This window comes from Dermacentor variabilis, chromosome 5, assembly GCF_050947875.1.
Source record: "Dermacentor variabilis isolate Ectoservices chromosome 5, ASM5094787v1, whole genome shotgun sequence".
Taxonomy (NCBI): Eukaryota; Metazoa; Arthropoda; class Arachnida; order Ixodida; family Ixodidae; genus Dermacentor; species Dermacentor variabilis.
In genome coordinates, this window is record NC_134572.1 from 45850363 (window position 1) to 45868349 (window position 17987).

At 48.7% G+C, this 17987-nt stretch overlaps 2 protein-coding genes across 3 annotated transcripts in view; one reads left to right on the forward strand and one right to left on the reverse strand.

Annotated features, from left to right (window-relative positions):
- The window catches only part of LOC142582517 (methanethiol oxidase-like), a 142118-nt gene that overhangs the window by 35445 nt on the left and 88686 nt on the right, over window positions 1-17987 (forward strand). The window lies entirely within an intron of this gene.
- Window positions 12559-16722, reverse strand: LOC142581848 (uncharacterized). The gene is made up of 2 exons (XM_075691295.1): window positions 16304-16722; window positions 12559-14282 (listed from the first exon to the last, which is right to left on the reverse strand). Exons 1-2 carry the CDS (start codon window positions 16652-16654, stop codon window positions 12648-12650), a joined length of 1986 nt encoding a protein of 661 aa, XP_075547410.1. The 5' UTR covers window positions 16655-16722; the 3' UTR covers window positions 12559-12647.

Genomic DNA, 17987 nt, shown 5'->3' on the forward strand with positions numbered 1-17987 from the left:
AAGAATGCTAGATTATTAATTCGTGAGAATGGAGAGGTTACAGAATCGAATAATTATTTATCCCCTTGACACTAGTGGCAGGGTACCCTGTAGTAATTGTTTGAAACTATGGATTGACAGCGGCGCGTCTCTGGAAATGAGCAAATGATCGCTTCCACCGTTTCTCACTTTGTACAGAATTGCGATTTCCTTTCTTCGTATTTTTATAAAGCAAACCTTGCTTTGCCTCTATCCCTTGGCTTGGCTACATTCATGCAATCAAATAAGCAACTTGTGTCGCTGGCTATGTGCCACTGACTATGTGCCCGAACGGACAACTTCGGCAATGGGCATGTGCAACTGAACATGCACCCATTCTTGGGTGCATGTCCTTGGGTGCATGCAGTCACAGTGGCACATCCTTCAGAATGGATGTGCCACTGTGACTCAACGAACATGAAGCCTCAAACGTAATTTAGATACCTGTCGTTCTTCTCTATGGGTACACCTCTAATTCATTTATTCATTTTATTTCGCATCGTGGATGTTGGAGATAGTTGATCTGAAGAACAATGCGAGGCTTGGGGGACTGTACCTCCAGTACAAGGTACAGCGATAGCAACGGGCTCGGCACACATTTTCTTCTTAATTTTCTTCTCAATTCCCTCAAGGCGCTTCACACATCGCCTTAGTCCTGTCGACGCAGACAACTAATAGCTACAGGCAACGAGGTCGTTTCGTCCGCTGCTGATGCTACCTCGCTAAATAAAACAAGTTTCGCGTCATTTAGATTGCAACATTGCGTTGTATCTGCGTGTATTTATTTTTTTCTTTGGGACTCACGCGGCGTTACCTGTGTGAGGTAGCAGCTGGTGCTTGGCGCCGTCGAGTGCGCCTCGGTGATAGCAGGTGTAGTCCAGGAAGTTGCTGCACGGGTCAACGGTGCGGTTGGCACGCAGGGACAGCTCGAACACGAGCTCGCCGCAGCAGAAAGCCTCCGACGGCGGAGACGCGTCGCCCGCGCCGAGGTCGCGCGTGTGTCGCAGCGCCCACACGGTCACGCCAACCGCGGTGCCCAGCAGCGCCGATAAGCACACGTAGTCCAGGTGGACGGGGCCGAAGGACACCGTGCCGCAGCCGAGAGCGGGTTGCCGGTCGGTCTCCGCCGCCGGCTCGCGAACGGCGTCGGCCATTGTTCTGCCCCGCTCCAAGATTGGAACGCTCGGGCCACGATTCGCGAGATGGGCTCGTGGTCACTTGCTCGTCTTGGTGTTGTCGTTGTTGTTGTTGTTTTGACGAAAATGACCTTAGACAATGGCACACATTTACTACCAGGGATTGATTGGCCAAGAAGCGGATGGTAGAGAAATAAGATGCAGGGTAATAGTAAGAGTAATAATAATAAAACTATTAAAGCTAGAAAGTATTGATGATATGATTCTGTATTTAACATTGACTTAAGAACACCGGACTCTGAAGAAGAACGTGTTGAGAAAGAAAAAAAAAACTTTAATGATATGGAATGCAGAGAAGTTGGCCTGAGGTACTTTCGTCTAGCCAGCGACTCTGCGCGGGCGAAAGGGGACAGGGAAGACCATGTTGTTTAACAGTCAGTCTATTATAAGGAAAAAGAGAAGCAATTCAAAGCTGGAAAGGGACGAGGTAAAGAAAAGAAAGAGAAACCAGGGCTACATGATAAACGAAGTATAACTGGGATTTGCATTATAATTTTATAAGAAAATGAACGCAAAACTCCAACTTGTGTTGCAACATTCTTTTGCTCAAAATGAAAAAGCACGTAACTGGGCCTGCTACGTTTGCCCACGACGGTGGTGATGAAGATGACTTCAAGGATTGTGTCGCAAATCAGCTGGATCGCTCCCAGAAAAGCAAGGTCACCCATTTATTTCGTGGCCTCTTAACGATTTTAATGCACAGATGGTTAACTGCATATGTAATAAGGAGCTGCTTATATCAAAATTTGCGAATACGAATCGAATAAGAATAGGATACGAATACTCTGCTTTGAATATCGAATCGAATATTGAATAATCATATGCACATACAGTTATTAGCAAGTTGTGTTAATTTGTTAGGTTGGAACATTGCAATTACCATTATCAAAGTTAAAAAACTACACTAGTACGCCGTTATCCTAAAACACTGTGTATTTTGCTCATGATAACTTATGATATTTAGTAATTCCCACTAGCTGTCCTCGCCAGCCTGTTCCTTATTATACCGCATCAAATGCGCGTAAACTCGGAGGCGCTTGACCCTGAGCAAGTCGTCACTCGTCGCAATCGCCGTCAAGCAATAAGCTCAGAGTTAAGAGTGATACTAAAAATAAAAGAAAGAAAAAAGAGGCGCACCCTTGGTGTCCGCAAACCCGTGCCCCTGTCTTCTGAGAAACCTGCTTTTTCACAAAGCTAGGCGTTTAATGGCTAAGTGTGCTTTACAGGCAAAATATCGATAGCAGCACGAAATTATCACAAAATTCAGCACAATATCCCCAAAATATCTTTAGAATAGATAGAAACAAATGCTATGAACCGTGGTTGTTTCCGCACAGCCAGCAATATATTCCATTTGATTCGGATATTCGTATCCAAGCGGATATTCGACTATTTTCAAAGATATATTTTTCGAATAGAATAAGTATTATTGAAAGAAATTAACTAGTCAGGGGTCTGAAGAAGTGGGTAAATGCAGTTAAAATAAAAGGAAGAAAGAAAGATTAAGGCGACGGATGGATGGATGGATGGATGGGATTGGACCGGACAAAACGGGACGGGACGGACGGACAGATGGATGGATTACAACTCCTCACGCGTTGAAAGGGATGGCTGATCACCTAACATGACAATTATGATTTTGCACACCATTCACGTTTTCTAAATCATAATTCTGAACGTTCACAAATGATAAACGTTTGCACGTCGTCCACAGTCGGGCACATTCAAACCTAATCACGGAATCTCGTTCAGGCAAGTGTCTCTCAGGATATTTAAAAACGTCTTGAAGGAGATCTACTGTAGCCATGTTTATAAGCACCATGCTGGAATGTTTCCCTGAACTTCCTCTGCAACTCTGCGTGGTAGCGTTTTCTTTATTTGTCTGAAACTTGTATTTAGTGCGAAAATGCCGCAACGTGAACACGAAGGACGTTGCGCTACTTCCAACCGTGGGTTTATTGAAACTGCAAGTGCTACTTTTATACGTATGCATTTTGCAACCATCGCTTCCACCTCCAACAAAACATTACCGCACAGAAAGAGTTAATCCCCTACTCCTGGAAGACTACTGAAGCTACATTGACGCACGTGTCCCCTGCGTGATTGATAAGTTGCGCTTCTAGTATACATGTATTTTCCTCTCCAGTTTATCGTGCGATTTTGTCAGAACTTTGTTAGCTTGAAAGGCAGTGTCACTGGCGCCTCTTACAGTGGTTGGCCGGATGCCCAGTGGGTCGATTGTTCATAATCAAGTTGTGTTTCCGTGCGTGTCATTTTAACAACGGTCCATCTGACTTACGTATACTGATTTGGAAACCGGAGGAATTTGGTATACTGTTCCTTTCCTGTACTCGGTGTATAGTATCGCGACTTTCTTAGGAAAGTAAGGTTTCTCCCGATTGCTCATCATGGAGCAAATTCTTGGCCACTCACAAGCGCCTGAAAAAAAAAGAAAGCTGACATAATTCGCGATGTCGGCGACCTATACGTGGCGCGCGCGGTAAACTAAGATGGCTGTCCGGAGGAGGATCGCGGACGAAGCGGAGGTACGTTGGCTAGAAGTAGAGGTGGCGCCAACGCCCGCATGTTCGCGGCCAAAGCGCGCACCTTCGATTCATGCCGCCACCACAGTGGCCGAGGTGGCGCTGCGGTCAGCATTGCGATGTCTCTCACATCACGTGGGAGTGCCCCAGGAGGCCTCCGCACATAGACAGTCCCATATTACACCAACATCCACTAATGAGGAATAACAATTGGAAGGCATGGCTTGCGGACGAGGGTCGGGAGAGCCAGTTGGATCTTCTGGACCAAGCCCTGCGAGCCGCTCGTGCCAGTGGGGCCCTGGAATAGGGGTTCCAACCATCGTGCCTTATTTTGTTTACATTGAATAAAGTTTTACTCTCTCTCTCTCTCTCTCTCTCCTAGCCCCTCCGCCTCTTTCCCTCGATATCTGTGCATGAGTACGTATGAGTGTCGTCGTCTCGGTTCGACGTAGCGCGCATGTAATATTTGCGGTGTTTCCTTTGCGGTGAAAGATTGCTCGTTAGCATGCAGGCTTGAGTTTCGTGCCCTGTTCCAGCCAAATTGATCCTCGCGTGAGGAAAGCGAAGCAAACGCACTCCTTAGTGCGAAACTGCACGTCCGGTTACGTATCGTCAAGGAAGATGGGAAACGCGTCACTTTGTTTTCTGTGCCAAAGGACGCCGAACGTTTTGAAACGTGGCGGTGGGCTGTCCCCCGGGCTGACAAATTTCTCGACGAGAAATCAGCCCCCTGTGAGCTTCACTTCCACGAACAATACATTTTGCAGCACGTCACGCACGTGATCAACGGCGAAACAGTCGATTACCCGTGATCAGCCCGTGTTCACAAGCTACACAGTGCTAACAATTTACCCAAATGTTCCGTCGCACCTCTCCAAGAAAGCAGCCCTCACCACTGCTGTTGACAGGGGAGGACTTTTATATCCGTCAGATCAGCGGAACGCACTGGTGACATCACTGGAAAACACTCATCCACTGCTTCAGTGTGAAGCAAGTAAGAAGTGACAGCTTTATGGATCTGGTATGTTTTCTCCAGCTTACCAAGTTGAACCTCGTTGGCTGTCCTGAACACCGAAAATCAATTATGAATGGAATCATAAAGTTTAATGTCCTCACAAGGCTCCATTTCTGCGTCAAGTCTCACAACGTGAAACGGGACGAAACGCGGGAGTGAATGAAGATGCTGAAACTATCTCGAGTGCTCTGAATTGTGCCTTGAGAACCTTGCTACAAACCTTTCTTTTTTATCAATAATTTTTAGTTTCAGTTATGTGCAGTTTCTTTGTGATTTGTGTTGCGAAGAAGTCCTCTATTTCGTGAATACAATGTGCAATTAATGTAGTTTTTGCAACCTGGATGTGGTTGCTGAGGTTCGTGACTGTTTCTGCTGTATTCCTTCATTAGTTGGAGCTATCCGTCGTGAGCACGGACATCGTATGGGAATCACGAGTATCTCCCTATCGAGTGCGTTGCGATAATCAATCGCTCTAAGAGCTGAAACTGCATGTACAACTTGTACCTTTAAGCATGTTTTTGCATGTACCTTTAAGTCCTCACTGGCGCTTTTGACTTATCGGCGCGTTTCCTGCGCCGTAAAGGTCTGAGCCCAGGACTGAGCCCGGTTGGCTACCCTACACTGGGGAAAGAAAGAAGAGGGAAAAACTAAAAGAAGAAGAGAAAGTCCACTGGGCGTCAGAGAGTTTCTTGGAACAGCGGTAGCTACCATTTTCCGCATCTACAGTGACCCATGTCGGCGTGAAAGATGTTCGTTGAATTGCCTTACATACGTACACATTGCCATACACTCAGTGATACAAGCTGGTCCGTGCGATTGTTGGCTTGGATTCCTTTTCCCTCAGCACAGCAGCCCGATGCGCTATCCATTCGACGATGGACTACCCGGTCACCCAACTAGCCCGAAAAACAATTGGAGACATAGATAGATATAATGTTAGCCCCAGGAAAGTGAGTGAAGTATCCTGAGATTGCTAACACATTAAGAAGAAGACAAAAGAGATAGGTTAACAAAATTCAGAGCCCTTCCACTATGTGAAGATGGAAGACCTGCGAAGCTGTTTAGCGCACGAAACAGAAGTGACCAAGAATATTGTACAAAGGTACGAATATATTTATTGTCCTAATCTGTGGTCATCGTAGTGATATAGGTACGCACACATATTCGCGTATCACCTCTGCTATTAAATGTGTCCGTTACGTAAGACAATGAATAGCTCATCCCCCCGTAAGCGCGACCTGCACATTATGACGACAATATAGAAGTGAAATTCTACGCTGGAATGATGAGCGTCAACGGAGCCACCTGTGGGAGACGGCGACGACGACGAATGCGCGAGCAGTGGGACTAACGCGTGTGCGTGGTGGGCGTCAAGAATTTTTTGTCTTTTTTGAAGAAGACGTACAAAAGCTTTTTTTTTTCCGAAAACATCTGTTCTTACCCTTGTGCCTGGGACCTCCTTGGGTCCCAGGTGTGACAAAGATAGTTCAAGGGCGTGGTACAGGTTCCCGCGCCCACAGGGGTATGTGCCATTGATCTTGGACCCTTTCTGCAATATCACCAGGATCTGCCCACATGATGTTTTGTCAACAACGCGGACACGTTTTTTTTTCCAGATCATAGCCATAGATAGCTTCGCTGTCCAAATAAAACAGGGAATCCAGAATTGCTAAGCTTCTGAAGGTGCTTATCAAGACCGACTAACACGCAATTAAATGTGGGCATGACTTTAATACCAGGCCCTATGCAGTTTAGCAGCGGGAGCAAGCATAGGGGAAAAAATGTTTTTCGCGCTTCTAAGGCGCGTAACATATTCTCCGGTCTCATGATTTCAATTTAACCTTTAAGTGCGTGGTAGTGCTCGCTTCGTAGCGCCACAGCACTTTCGCGTAATATTCGAGCTTGGCATTTTTTGCTAGATGTTGCGTCTCACGCCGAGAACAGCATAGCAGCGTCTGTTCATTCATTTTGGGATCGACAACAGACGACACTGCAGAGGGTGAAGCTGACGCCATCTGCACTTCTTCAAAAGATGGCGGTGAATCTTGCGAGAGCCTGCTGCTTCCGTGCAGTAAGGAATTCAGCGCCAGAGGAATTGCTGAAGCCTGCCGATTTATTGCGACACACAGTTATGTTGCCGGTTAATAATTCTAGAGGAAGACGCCTTAGGGATACTGGCGCACATTTAGCAGTAAGCCGGAGTAATGAACGCGTTCTAGAATGCGCGCTCATCATGTAATATAATCATATAATAGCGTATGCTGTTCTGATATGCTCCAGAGAAGAAATGAAAATGGATTAAAACTACAACGCTTGTACACGTGTACGTTTTCCTGTGGTTGGCTCGGATTTATTCTGATAAGGTCTAGTCCGTCAATTGAGCTTGCGCAGCATTTGGAGAACCTTGACAGCGTTCGCTAATCATGACATGTACGCTCTGCGAGACTGCGAGTGCTTCAGGGAGAACGTCTCGCAGGAAAGGATGCGATGATGTTTCGGAACTATATTTGGTAGTGTTTTTCTGAAAACGTTGCCAGAGCAGAGCTGAAAAGGCAAGATGACGCGATAATTTCAGTGGAGTGTTAGCACAGGGGTGTATAGTGGACAAGACTCAGAAGCGGATAATTTTATTACTACAGGGCAGGTTGATTCCATTATGCTTACGCCAGCGACTCCTACTGAAAATGAAACAATTATCACAACCCTAGAGAACAAAGCTGCAGGCGGGGAAGACGAAATAAAGGCCTTACCTGTCAAGAACGTCGCTCATCTTATTACTCCTGTATTAACCCATATAATAAACGAGTTGCTTACACGTGGTGAGTTTCCAGATGAATTAAAGATATCTAAGGTCACCCCGGTTTACAAGGGTGGCGATAAAAAAAAAGCTTACCAACTACAGGCCGATATCTGTTTTGCCGGTGTTTTCCAAGATATTTGAGCGTGTTAATAATGATAGCCTTATGTCTTTTTTTCCTAAAGACGAAATAATTACGAAGTCGCAGTATGACTTTCGAAAGGATAAGGCACAAACAATGAAACGTTCCTTTCCTTCGAGCGCTTCCTAACCTTACGTGAGGCCTCCTTACAGCGAAGGACCGATGGAGGAAGCAAGCGTACTCTGAAAGCTCCCTTCACCCGTCCTCACGTAAGGAGCGGTTGCCGCATGCCTGGTTTCGAAATTATCTTTTAAAAGCTTTACGCGCACACCATTATTCAATAAAAACATGTTGTATCGTCGCACAATCTTTAAATTGAAGAGCTAATATAGAGAACCGTGGACGTTTTCTTCTAGTTTTGTTCACTAAACTTTAAAAAGTAGCGCATTACAGTGCAAAACTTGATGTGCTCCAGCAACGCTGGTACGCTGGCGTCGTACAACGCCTAGCATCGCCTAGCAACGCTTCCATGCCGCACGCGTGACTGAAACGAACATGCCTGGCAAGACGTACCGTGCTCGCGCTTCTCCGCAGGTGGGCGACAGCGCGCATGCGCAAGCAGAGGTCACGTGGTTAAGCAGTGAATTGAAGCGCTCGTTCAGGGCCAGGAGCGGCGTAAGGACGCATGAAGGTAGCTTTAGAGCTACCTTATGCTCAGGAAGCACCAAGGAAGCCTTCACCGAGGGCCCCTCAGTAAGGAAGCTTTCAGAGTGACATAAGGTAGCCTCACCGCAATGAAGGCTTCCTTACTGAGGTAAGGAAGATTTCATTGTTTGGCCCTAAGTCTACAGAACTAGCTTTAATAAGCATAAAGGACAAAATAATTGAAAATATTGAGAACAAGCTGCTCACTCTCGGGATTTTCTTGGATTTAAAAAAGGCATTCGACACTGTGCAACACGATATCCTTCTTAAGAAGCTTGCTGCGTATGCGGTTCGAGGAGTAGCACAGAAATGAATTACATCATATCTCTCAAATCGGTATCAGTATGTATGCGTCGACAATCTGGTATCACAAAAATTGAAAGTCGAATATGGCGTCCCTCAAGGATCAATCTTAGGACCCCTCTTATTTCTTGTATACATAAATGATATAAGGTCAATACTAAACTCCCCTGAAATAATAATGTATGCTGAGGACACTAATATCTTCTTTACTGGGACTAGAAAAGAGGTCATAGAATCATCAGCTAACAGTTACCTCTTACACCTCTCCAGGTGGCTTAAAAGCAACAGGCTGAGTTTAAACACATCCAAAACCAAATAAATAATTTTTATCCAGCAAATAAAAGAGACCCCTGCTGTGTTCATCTGAACTTTGAGGACACGTTACTGGAAAAAGTTACAAAGCAAAAGTTCTTGGGTGTGTGCTTTACAAAGGACCTTACATGGAATACTCACGTTAAGAAATTAAAAAGTGAGCTATCTCGAGTTACTGGCTGCATGTATCAAATACAAAATATACTACACACCTGGTTGAAACAAACATTATACTACTCACTTTTCTATTCAAAACTCAGTTACGGCATTTTTGTCTGGGGAACTACGATAGCTTCAAACTACAACAAACTAATCATTGTACAAAAGAAAATATTGAGAATGTGTGAGAACTATGTGGGTGACAAGGCATCCACTTGTAGGGTGGATGCCTTGAGTAGGGCGAGGGTGTGGGTGCAGCGTTGGTTTGACTGTATCCACATCATCAGGATTCTGATGAGCGTCTTTTCCGGTATCGGCGTCCCCTCGTGGTAGACGTTCAGCTTTAACTCGTCGCTGGTGGGGACTGTGTGGTTTTGCTTTCCTCTCCAAACTCTTAGGAGCTCGGACTTCTCAGTGGAGCAGGCTAGCCCTCTTGCACTGACGTAATCCTCTACGCACGTGGATGCCTCTTGTAACTTCTCTTCTTTCTCTCTGAGCGAGCTTGCGTTAACCCAGATGGTGATGTCGTCGGCATACATCGCATGGTGTATGCCGTCGATTTCTTTTAACTGTTTTGCCAAGCCAATCATGGCTATGTTGAAAAGCGTGGGGGAGATGACCGACCCTTGAAGCGTCCCTTTGTTTGGAGTAAGCAACTTCTCTGATCGTAGCTCTCCCAGGCCAATCGTTGCCCTTCTGTTTGAAAGGAAGGCTTTGACGTAGCCGTAGACTCTCCTCCCGCAGTTCAGGTCGTTCATGCCCGTGAGGATAGCCTCGTGGCTTACATTGTCAAAAGCCCCCTCGATATCCAATGCCATTATAATATTCTCCGCGCTCCTGGGGACGTTCGAGTACTTCTTCTTTGATTTGAAGCAGTACGTCTTGGGTCGATAATTTTGCTCTGAAACCGAACATGTGGTGGGGATACAGTTCGTTGTCCTCCATGTACTGTTGTAGTCTCAGCGTCACCACTCGTTCGTACAGTTTTCCCAGGCACGATGTGAGCGAGATCGGTCTGAGGTTCTCAATTTGCAGTTTCTTGCCCGGGTTAGGGATCATGACTAAGTCCGCATGCTTCCACTCCTCTGGGACGGTCTCAGCTTCCCAGTGTTCGTTGAGAAAGTCGGTTAATTCTGCGACTAACTCTTCACTGAGGTTGCGGATGAATGCGTTATTGATCTTGTCTGCACCCGCGGCCGTGTTTCTGGTTGTGTTTCGAGTCGCTGCATAGACCTCTTCTCGCGTGAGAGAACCTGGGTGTGATGTGTGGTGCGCGACGTGGTGCGGGGCTCGGGACGGTCGAGAGCAGACGACGCGGAGTGCACGCGCGCCGAGCTGGAAGGAGGAAAAACGACGACGCCGAAGAGCGCCCGGCACGTGAACGCGCGGCGCAGGAAAGACAACAAAAGGAAGAAAGCAACCAATGAGAAAAGACCATGGGGCGTCGGGCAGCCAATCAGTACATGCCAAATCGGCCAGACCACGACAAAAAGCGTGGTGCGCTGGCAGAACGGGGGCGACACGCAAGAGGACACGGAGGGAGACGCCGGGGAGACGCCAGGAGAGTCCCAGGAAACGACGGCGGGAGGAGGTCAACCACCGGAGCGGGCGTTGAAGACGGGCCGTCGGGTTCCGGACCCGAGCCCACCAGGACTTCACCCGCCCGGGGCCTCCTGCCAACCTGTTCCTGTGCGTCGCCCGTCTACCTGAGCGTGCCGTCAGCTCCTCAAGGCCGGTGAGCTTTTGCGCCAGTGAGCAGGACGGGAACAGTCGGGCTTCGGGCCCGAGTTCTACGCCAGCTGCCCGGCCAGAACGCCGCCCCGTCTGCCGTGCCGCCTGCTGCCCAAGGCCGGCGTTCGAGCCTCCGTGCCCGTGGGCGAGAGGGGAGCAGTCGGGCTACGGGCCCGAGCTCTCTGCCCGGCCAGAACGCCGCCGCTGTCCACTCCTGCTACCCAGCCGCCAGCGTTACCTCTCCTCGCCAGAGCTGGCGCGCTCCCGGCGCCCGGTGCGCCCGGTCGGTCAGCCTACGCCACAACCTTTGGTGAGACCGGCGCCACCCCTTCTGCCAGCTTGTCGCCGCGTTGCAGTGTCGAGACTGCGACGCGTCCCCGCCCTTGTGGGCACGCCCAGACTCGCGCCCTCGTTAACCTCGTTAAAGCCCTAAGTGTGTTCTTGTTTTCTTGTATTTTAAGCATGCTTTCTATTTTCTTTCTGTTTGCTTTATGCTTTTTGTTTTTTGTTTGATTAAAAGTCTTTGTGTGTGCGTCCAAACCAACGGCTTTGTCCTCAATTGGGTTCTCGGAGGCTCCGCCTAAGAGAACCAACCGAACCATTGAGAACACGAACCTTCGCACCCCACATTTGGGTCATCACACTGGGTAGTGACCACTACATACTCAAGACGCCAGTAACTTCGGACAGGCTAAGGCGTCAGCTGGGATCGGCAAAAATTACGGACTGAAGCGCTTTTCGAGAGGCATGCGATAGGAATCTCGCCGAGAACGGGATCCAATCGATAGAAGAGTGTGGAAAAATGCTCAATTAAAAACGGCGCAAGTACACCAAAGAAATCGCGCGAACGACGCAGACGCCCGAGGTAGACGCCAGACTGCTCAAGCTGTGGGAAGCTAGACGCGGGCTCACCAAGAGGTGGAAGAAACAAAAATACAACGGGAAGCGAAAGCGAAAGCAGAGGAGTACGCGGCGCAATTGGCAAGGCAAAATTGGCAGCAATTCAGCGACTCCCTCAACGGAACTTTGAACACAGCGAGCACGTGGAATATCTTCAAGGCTCTCATAGATCCGACCAAGACCAAGGCAGAAAACAACAAAACCATTTACCGGTTCATCTACCAGTTCGAGGGACCAGACTCGGAACTCCTGGAGAAGGTACGCGTTAAGTGCTTCGGGGACACATACCCAGCAGCTTACGCCGAGCGCTACCGGGGAAGAGAAAATGTTAACCTGGTCAGCGCTTCTAAATTATATTTGCCATTGTTTCGGCATTTACATTATGCATCAGTCTAAACCTTCGTTCTTTTCTGAAATGTTTCTATGTACTGATCTATTTACTGTATATGCTATTTATTTTTGGGCCAGTGTTTCTATGTTTTTCTTTCCTTTGTTAACTTCTGATGTAAGCCAATTTAATTGTTATATAATACTTATTGCTTATGTATCTTCTGCTTTTTTGAAATCTGTCACGTTGAAGCAAAAGTAATGCTTTGTTGACATGTATTCTGAATAATTGAATTTTTCGTTGCTGTGTGCTGTGTGTTAATGATATGTTTAGCAAATATGTATGGGAATGATATGTCATGCTGCCTTGAACTGTAGGGGCGCAGAGACTCTGTCAGACATTTTGCCTTCACCTCTGCCCCCTACACGGAGAGAATCCGTGAAACAAACAATAAAGAAGTGAAGGGAATGTTCTATTCTGTGTGAAGTCAGTACGGTAGCCCGTACTAACTGACTAAATGCGCATGTGTATGCTGGACGAAGGCGACAAATGCCGCCATCAGACGGCGACAGGCGCGACCCTCAGATCGTGTATGCATTTCGACGCCCGCGGCAGCGTCTGACATTGAAACGCTGCGCAGAAATCGGGCAAGCGCCGCATAAAGTTCGTGCTGCGGGACCGCTGCCTGAGCTGCTCGTGCCTGTAGCACACGTATCGCACGTAGAATAGCATGTAGAAGAATTGGCTGGGCGAAATATACCACAAGCTCCACATTCTGGCCGCCCTGTGCCACCCGGCGCCCGCGACAGCGCGCACTGTCGAGCGCAGCGACAGCGCCGGGTAAGGCAGCTCGGTGGGATCCTCGTGGAAAAGTGGACCCACTATACAGTCAATGTGACCGTTAAGCACTTCCAAAACCGCCTTGCTCCAGCCTGGGTGCTCGAAGATGGCCTGCCAGAGAGTAGAGGCCAGCTGGACACCCACCAGCGCCGCAGTGATGTATGTCTCACGGCGGGCTTCGGCCCTGATATCTGCGTACAGGATGGGCGATACCACGATGGCGTCCTCCAGGAGGAAGGCGTACGCATCCAAGCCCCTTAAACGCGTCCAACTCAGATCACCAAGACCGCGGGCGTCGGCGTGCAGCAGCGTCTTGCGCTGAAAAGCTCGGACGGCGATGACGTTGGTGCAATAGTCTTCCGTCAGGTTCGGCAGGAAAATCTGGTACCAGTGCGACAGCTGCGTGGGTAAGAGCAACCGCAGTCGCGAGATCAAGGCATGCGCCTCCTTGGCGTCTTCGGGACTCGCGAATATGTCGGTGGCATCCGCGATGACTGCCGCGGAGATGGAATCGTAGAGGGAGCGGAGTGTCTCGTCTCTTTCTTGGTTCGTGAACTGGTGCACTGATACCAGGTCCCACAATTCGAAGAGGTGACTGGTGTCGGTGTCACAGAACTCGGTCCATAGCGCGGTGCCTTTTTCCGCTGTGCTGTCTAACAGGAACCCTGTTTCGAAAAGGGCAGCCGTGGTTCCGGCGATGAGGAAGGCTACTGATGTCGCATGGAAATGTGGCGAGTCGAGTATGGCGAAGACCGTTCGGATGACACTGGCGTGATTTACCGTGACCATCATGGTGTCGCTGCAGCGGTACGAGCAGACGTCGTTCATATGAAGCCGCCACTCATCGAGTGATGCTCTCGGGAATAGCTGGCCGAGCACGTCAAACCCGCCATGTAACAGTTGTGTTTTATCGGTCCCCACACTCGCGTGGTTCAGCCGGAGTCGTAAATCTGAGAAGCTTTTGCGCGTCACGTTAACTCCAAGGCGCTGGCTGACGACCGATATCGTGTGGTCGATGAGGGTGCTAGTCGGTTTCCACAGGATGTTCCCAAACTTTCCATATTCAGGCGTTTGGTAGACTACCGCGTTGAAGGGCTTTTTGTTAGTCTTAAGGCTCACTTGTAGGCGGAAAGTGAGCGATATTCCGTACTTGATCTCCAGTATACCGGCGGTGTCGACTATTGAAAAATCGGTTGTGCCACTCCACCTGGAGAACATGTCGGCGACATCGTTGACGGCTTCCTTTGTGGGTGACAGTCCCTTTACGAGAACAAAGAAGCAGCTGAGGTAGTAAGCGTGTAGGACGTCGCTTGCAGGCGTTCGTAAGGTTCCCTGCAGTGTCGGATACAAGACCTGCAAGCAGAGCGAATGCTATCGCTGAGTCGCTGCGGAACAATCTTAAGCAAATGCGGGTGGAAGCGTTTGTCATATGTCATTGGAGTTGCACTGCTAGTACGAAATTTGCACAGCCCTAGTTGCAACACAGGCAGAATTCGGAACTGTACCCTTAGGGCGCATTTCTCTACGAATAACACTATAAATGGTTTCCAGCATTGTTAAGCAGCCGAAATGAAAGCAGCAAAAGTACTCTTTTCGGGAGAATGATACACGGTGGGCTGCCATGCTAAAGAGCCTTCCGTGGAGCCACAACGTATTGCTTCAAGCGCAACTTTGCTTCAAGCTACAGCAGTTTGTTATTTCCAAACATTATCGCATAGCAACTAAGTCATAGCGCATCGATCAACACCCTGAGAGCAGCCAAGCGTTAGACACACGTAAAAGGTTTCTCAGACACGTGAATACGCGTCCGAAATATGCGATGTGAATGTATTTTATAAAGGCGTCATATGTTATATCCCTCCGCCAAACGTCGGTCGTGCACACAGGAAAGGCACATTTATTACGGTGCAGTTATTCTGCCGGCCGCCAAGAAGGGCTGGGCAGGTGCCGATCAGCTTGTTTCTAAGTGCCCCTAGGTCTAACCGATCTGCTTTTTACCTAGTGTAATTCGATCCTATTAGATCATTTGGCATGTGAAAATAAATATACTGGCACACGCAAGCCTCTGGAGAGCACCTGGTATTGCAATAAAGCGGGTGGCGCAGTATCTGCACAGGGGCAGCGGGGAACCAGCGCTGGAACCACAGCCGGATCCAGGGCGTTCTGATGGTTCGGGCCACCGAACCCGGAGCGCGCCGCGGGGTGTACGCATACAAGATCGGCGTACACCGTCGGCGCGCAGAGGCCTCTGCGAATCCCCAACGCACGGACTAGTCTGGATTCTTGCTTTGGTGCCTGAGTCACTGCCAAAGTATACTAAATAATGCCACGCTGTTTGCATTTACTTGTGCCGATTTTCACGAACTTCGCAGCCTCAGTTGCAAGAAACTACGCGCGCATGCCTAGATAATTTCTGTGAACTGCCGGCCACATTTTCTTGCGATAGAAATTATATGGACACTCCAGGCGCATTTCTAGCGTCGCCGCCGCCGTGATGTTCCGTATAAAGTCCAAGGGCTATAAAACCGTCGCCGTGCGCCGTATGCTGTATGTGCGAGTGAAAGTCTGTGAGGGTGAGTCGGCGAACGCGGTTCAATCTCGCGTGCGGGAGCAAGGAACGCCGGCCGGAAGCGTCTCGGGTGGCTGCTAGGGTGCCTCGATGTCCTCCTCGCCCGCCGCTCCGTACAGGGCGAAGACAGCCGCGGCGTCTACTACGGCGTTGGGCACGCGAATGGCGGACGCCGTAGTAGGCGCCTTTGACACGGACGCCGTAGAGACGTCTTGCCGGCGCTCGTGTGTCTTGAAAGCAATCTCCGACATGGCCAAAGCGCGCGCCCGCAAGGGCCTCATCTTAAAAACGATCTGCGATGTTTGCAGAGGGCGCGTAGTGCCGGTAGCTTCGTATGCGCTGTGCTTTCAGCGTTTCGTTCGCGTTGAAGCGAGAGCTGCTCGAAGGTCGTTTGCTGCTGCCGTGATTGCTCACTCCAGCATTTCGACAGCGAGTTTCTGCGCTCATCGAGGGAGATGTGTTCATGTTTACCTCCGCGTGCGTGACACCCCGCTTGCTAATTTAGTTAAAACACGTTGACGGGCTTGTTGGTCTGAATCCACGATAGAGTGTGCAAGCGCGACTGAACAAGGACGTAGAAAGAAGCAGACACACAAAGACAGCTCTGTGTCTGTTTCTTCCTGCGCCCTCGGTCGGTCGCGCTTACATATTCAATCTTTTTAATTTAGTTAGTAAGCGAATGTTCACAAGTCTAACAGCCAGGGAAACTACTATGCTCGCAATCGGTGCTTCGAAACTGCAACTCTTTTTCTTTCGAGCTACTCTGCCGGCTGACTTTCTTTAGTATTATGCAGCGCACGCATACCTCCGCATTGAAAAGCTCAGTGTTGGCTTCAGCGAGTCCATCTCGGTGATAGCAGGCGTGGTCCAGGAAGTTGTTGCACGCGTCCACGGTGCGGTTGGCGCGCCGGTACATCTCGACGACGAGTTTCTCGCAGCAGAAACCCGGCGTCGACGGCAGCGGAGGCGGCTCGTCCGATTCGCGGTGGAGCACGTGGCGCAGCGCCCACACGGTTAGGCCTAGCGTGGTGGCTATGATCGCCGCCCAGCACACGAACTCCGGCGGAACGGGGCCGAATAGCGTCTTGTAGCCGCCGCGTGGGTGTTCAGCGTGGGACTGCGTCGGCAGTGCTGGTCCAGTGTCGGTGTCGGTCATCCCTCGGCGCCGTCCTTGCGAGAGAGTCGGTCGTGGCGCTATTCGCGAGAGCGGCTCGTGGTCGCTTCCTCTTGCGGCTCGGTTTACAGTAAAATTTACGATGTTGTTGATGACGATCCTGTCATTATTGATGATGATGATGATGATTTTCAGGCTATTGGCGCATACCCACAATTAGGGAGTGAACCGAGAAGCGGCGATATATATATATATATATATATATATATATATATATATATATATATATATATATATATATATATATATATATATATATATATATATATATATATATATATATATATAATAAATATATAAATAAATAAATAAGAGTTCATAAATAGTTATGGAAGAAAAAGAGGATAAATCGTACAGGGTTGGTTGAAGATGAATGAATCGAAGTTCAGAATCTCCCCGCCCTGTCACCTCAGACTGTGCTCAATGGCTCGTTAAAGGCGACCCACCGCATGTGCTGTGGTATCGCTCCAAATACGCCGAAAGGACAAAACTACTAACAAACGGCTTCGTCGCTTAGGCCTGCCGCTTCAGGATGCCCACGAGATCCTATTCTCGCGATAAATATTAATCACCGCGATGCAGTTCAGTGCATACCCGTGAATGCGGTTAGGTCGGTCGGATTTTCGGCGAGTAACATATGAGCAGAACGTATGTAAAACTGCTATATGCCGGCTGCAGATGAAGTGACCACTGATTTGACTCTACGTAGTGCTCTGGATTGGACTTGTCTTGAAGGCACCGGTCGCGAGACGGATGCCTAGATGGTGGACTGGGTGTAGAATTTTTAACGCACTTGGTGTTGTAGAATTATAAAGTATTGCTCCGTGCTTGATTGTTGTCCCCAGCTGTTTTTATTGTGCTGGCATATGCGTGAATTGTATCCCCCCCCCCTCCTTTGTAATGTCTTTCGGGGACTTTAGGGTATTAAAAAAAATATCAAGGCGGGAGCGGACAAGACTGTTAAAGACCTTCAGAAGGCACTTTCGATCACTACCCCATGTAGTGTGTGACAAAAGCTTGAGAAGGTTCATTGTTTTCAGACATTTTATTTTCAGATTTTCAATATGGGGAATAAATGTGAGCTTTGAGTCTAAAGTGATTTCAAGGAATTTATGTTGGCTGCTCACAGAGAGTTGGTCTCCCTTGATTGTAATACTGTGCAGTGGTGCTACCCTTCTCTTGTTTGAGAAGAGTACGCAGGTACTTTTTTGTGTGTTCATATTGAAGCCGTTCTTATCCGCGCATTTTGATAATTTGTTTATCCCACGCTGCACTTGCCGTTCCCAGATAGCAATATTGCATGATTTGAAACTTA

Bases quoted from the DNA above. Each gene is read 5' to 3' on its own strand.
- LOC142581848 (XM_075691295.1), bottom strand. From the start codon at position 16,654: ATGACCGACACCGACACTGGACCAGCACTGCCGACGCAGTCCCACGCT. The intron at 14,283-16,303 runs GTATGCGTGCGC...CTCTGCTTGCAG, and splicing joins CTGAGCTTTTCAATGCGGAG to GTCTTGTATCCGACACTGCA.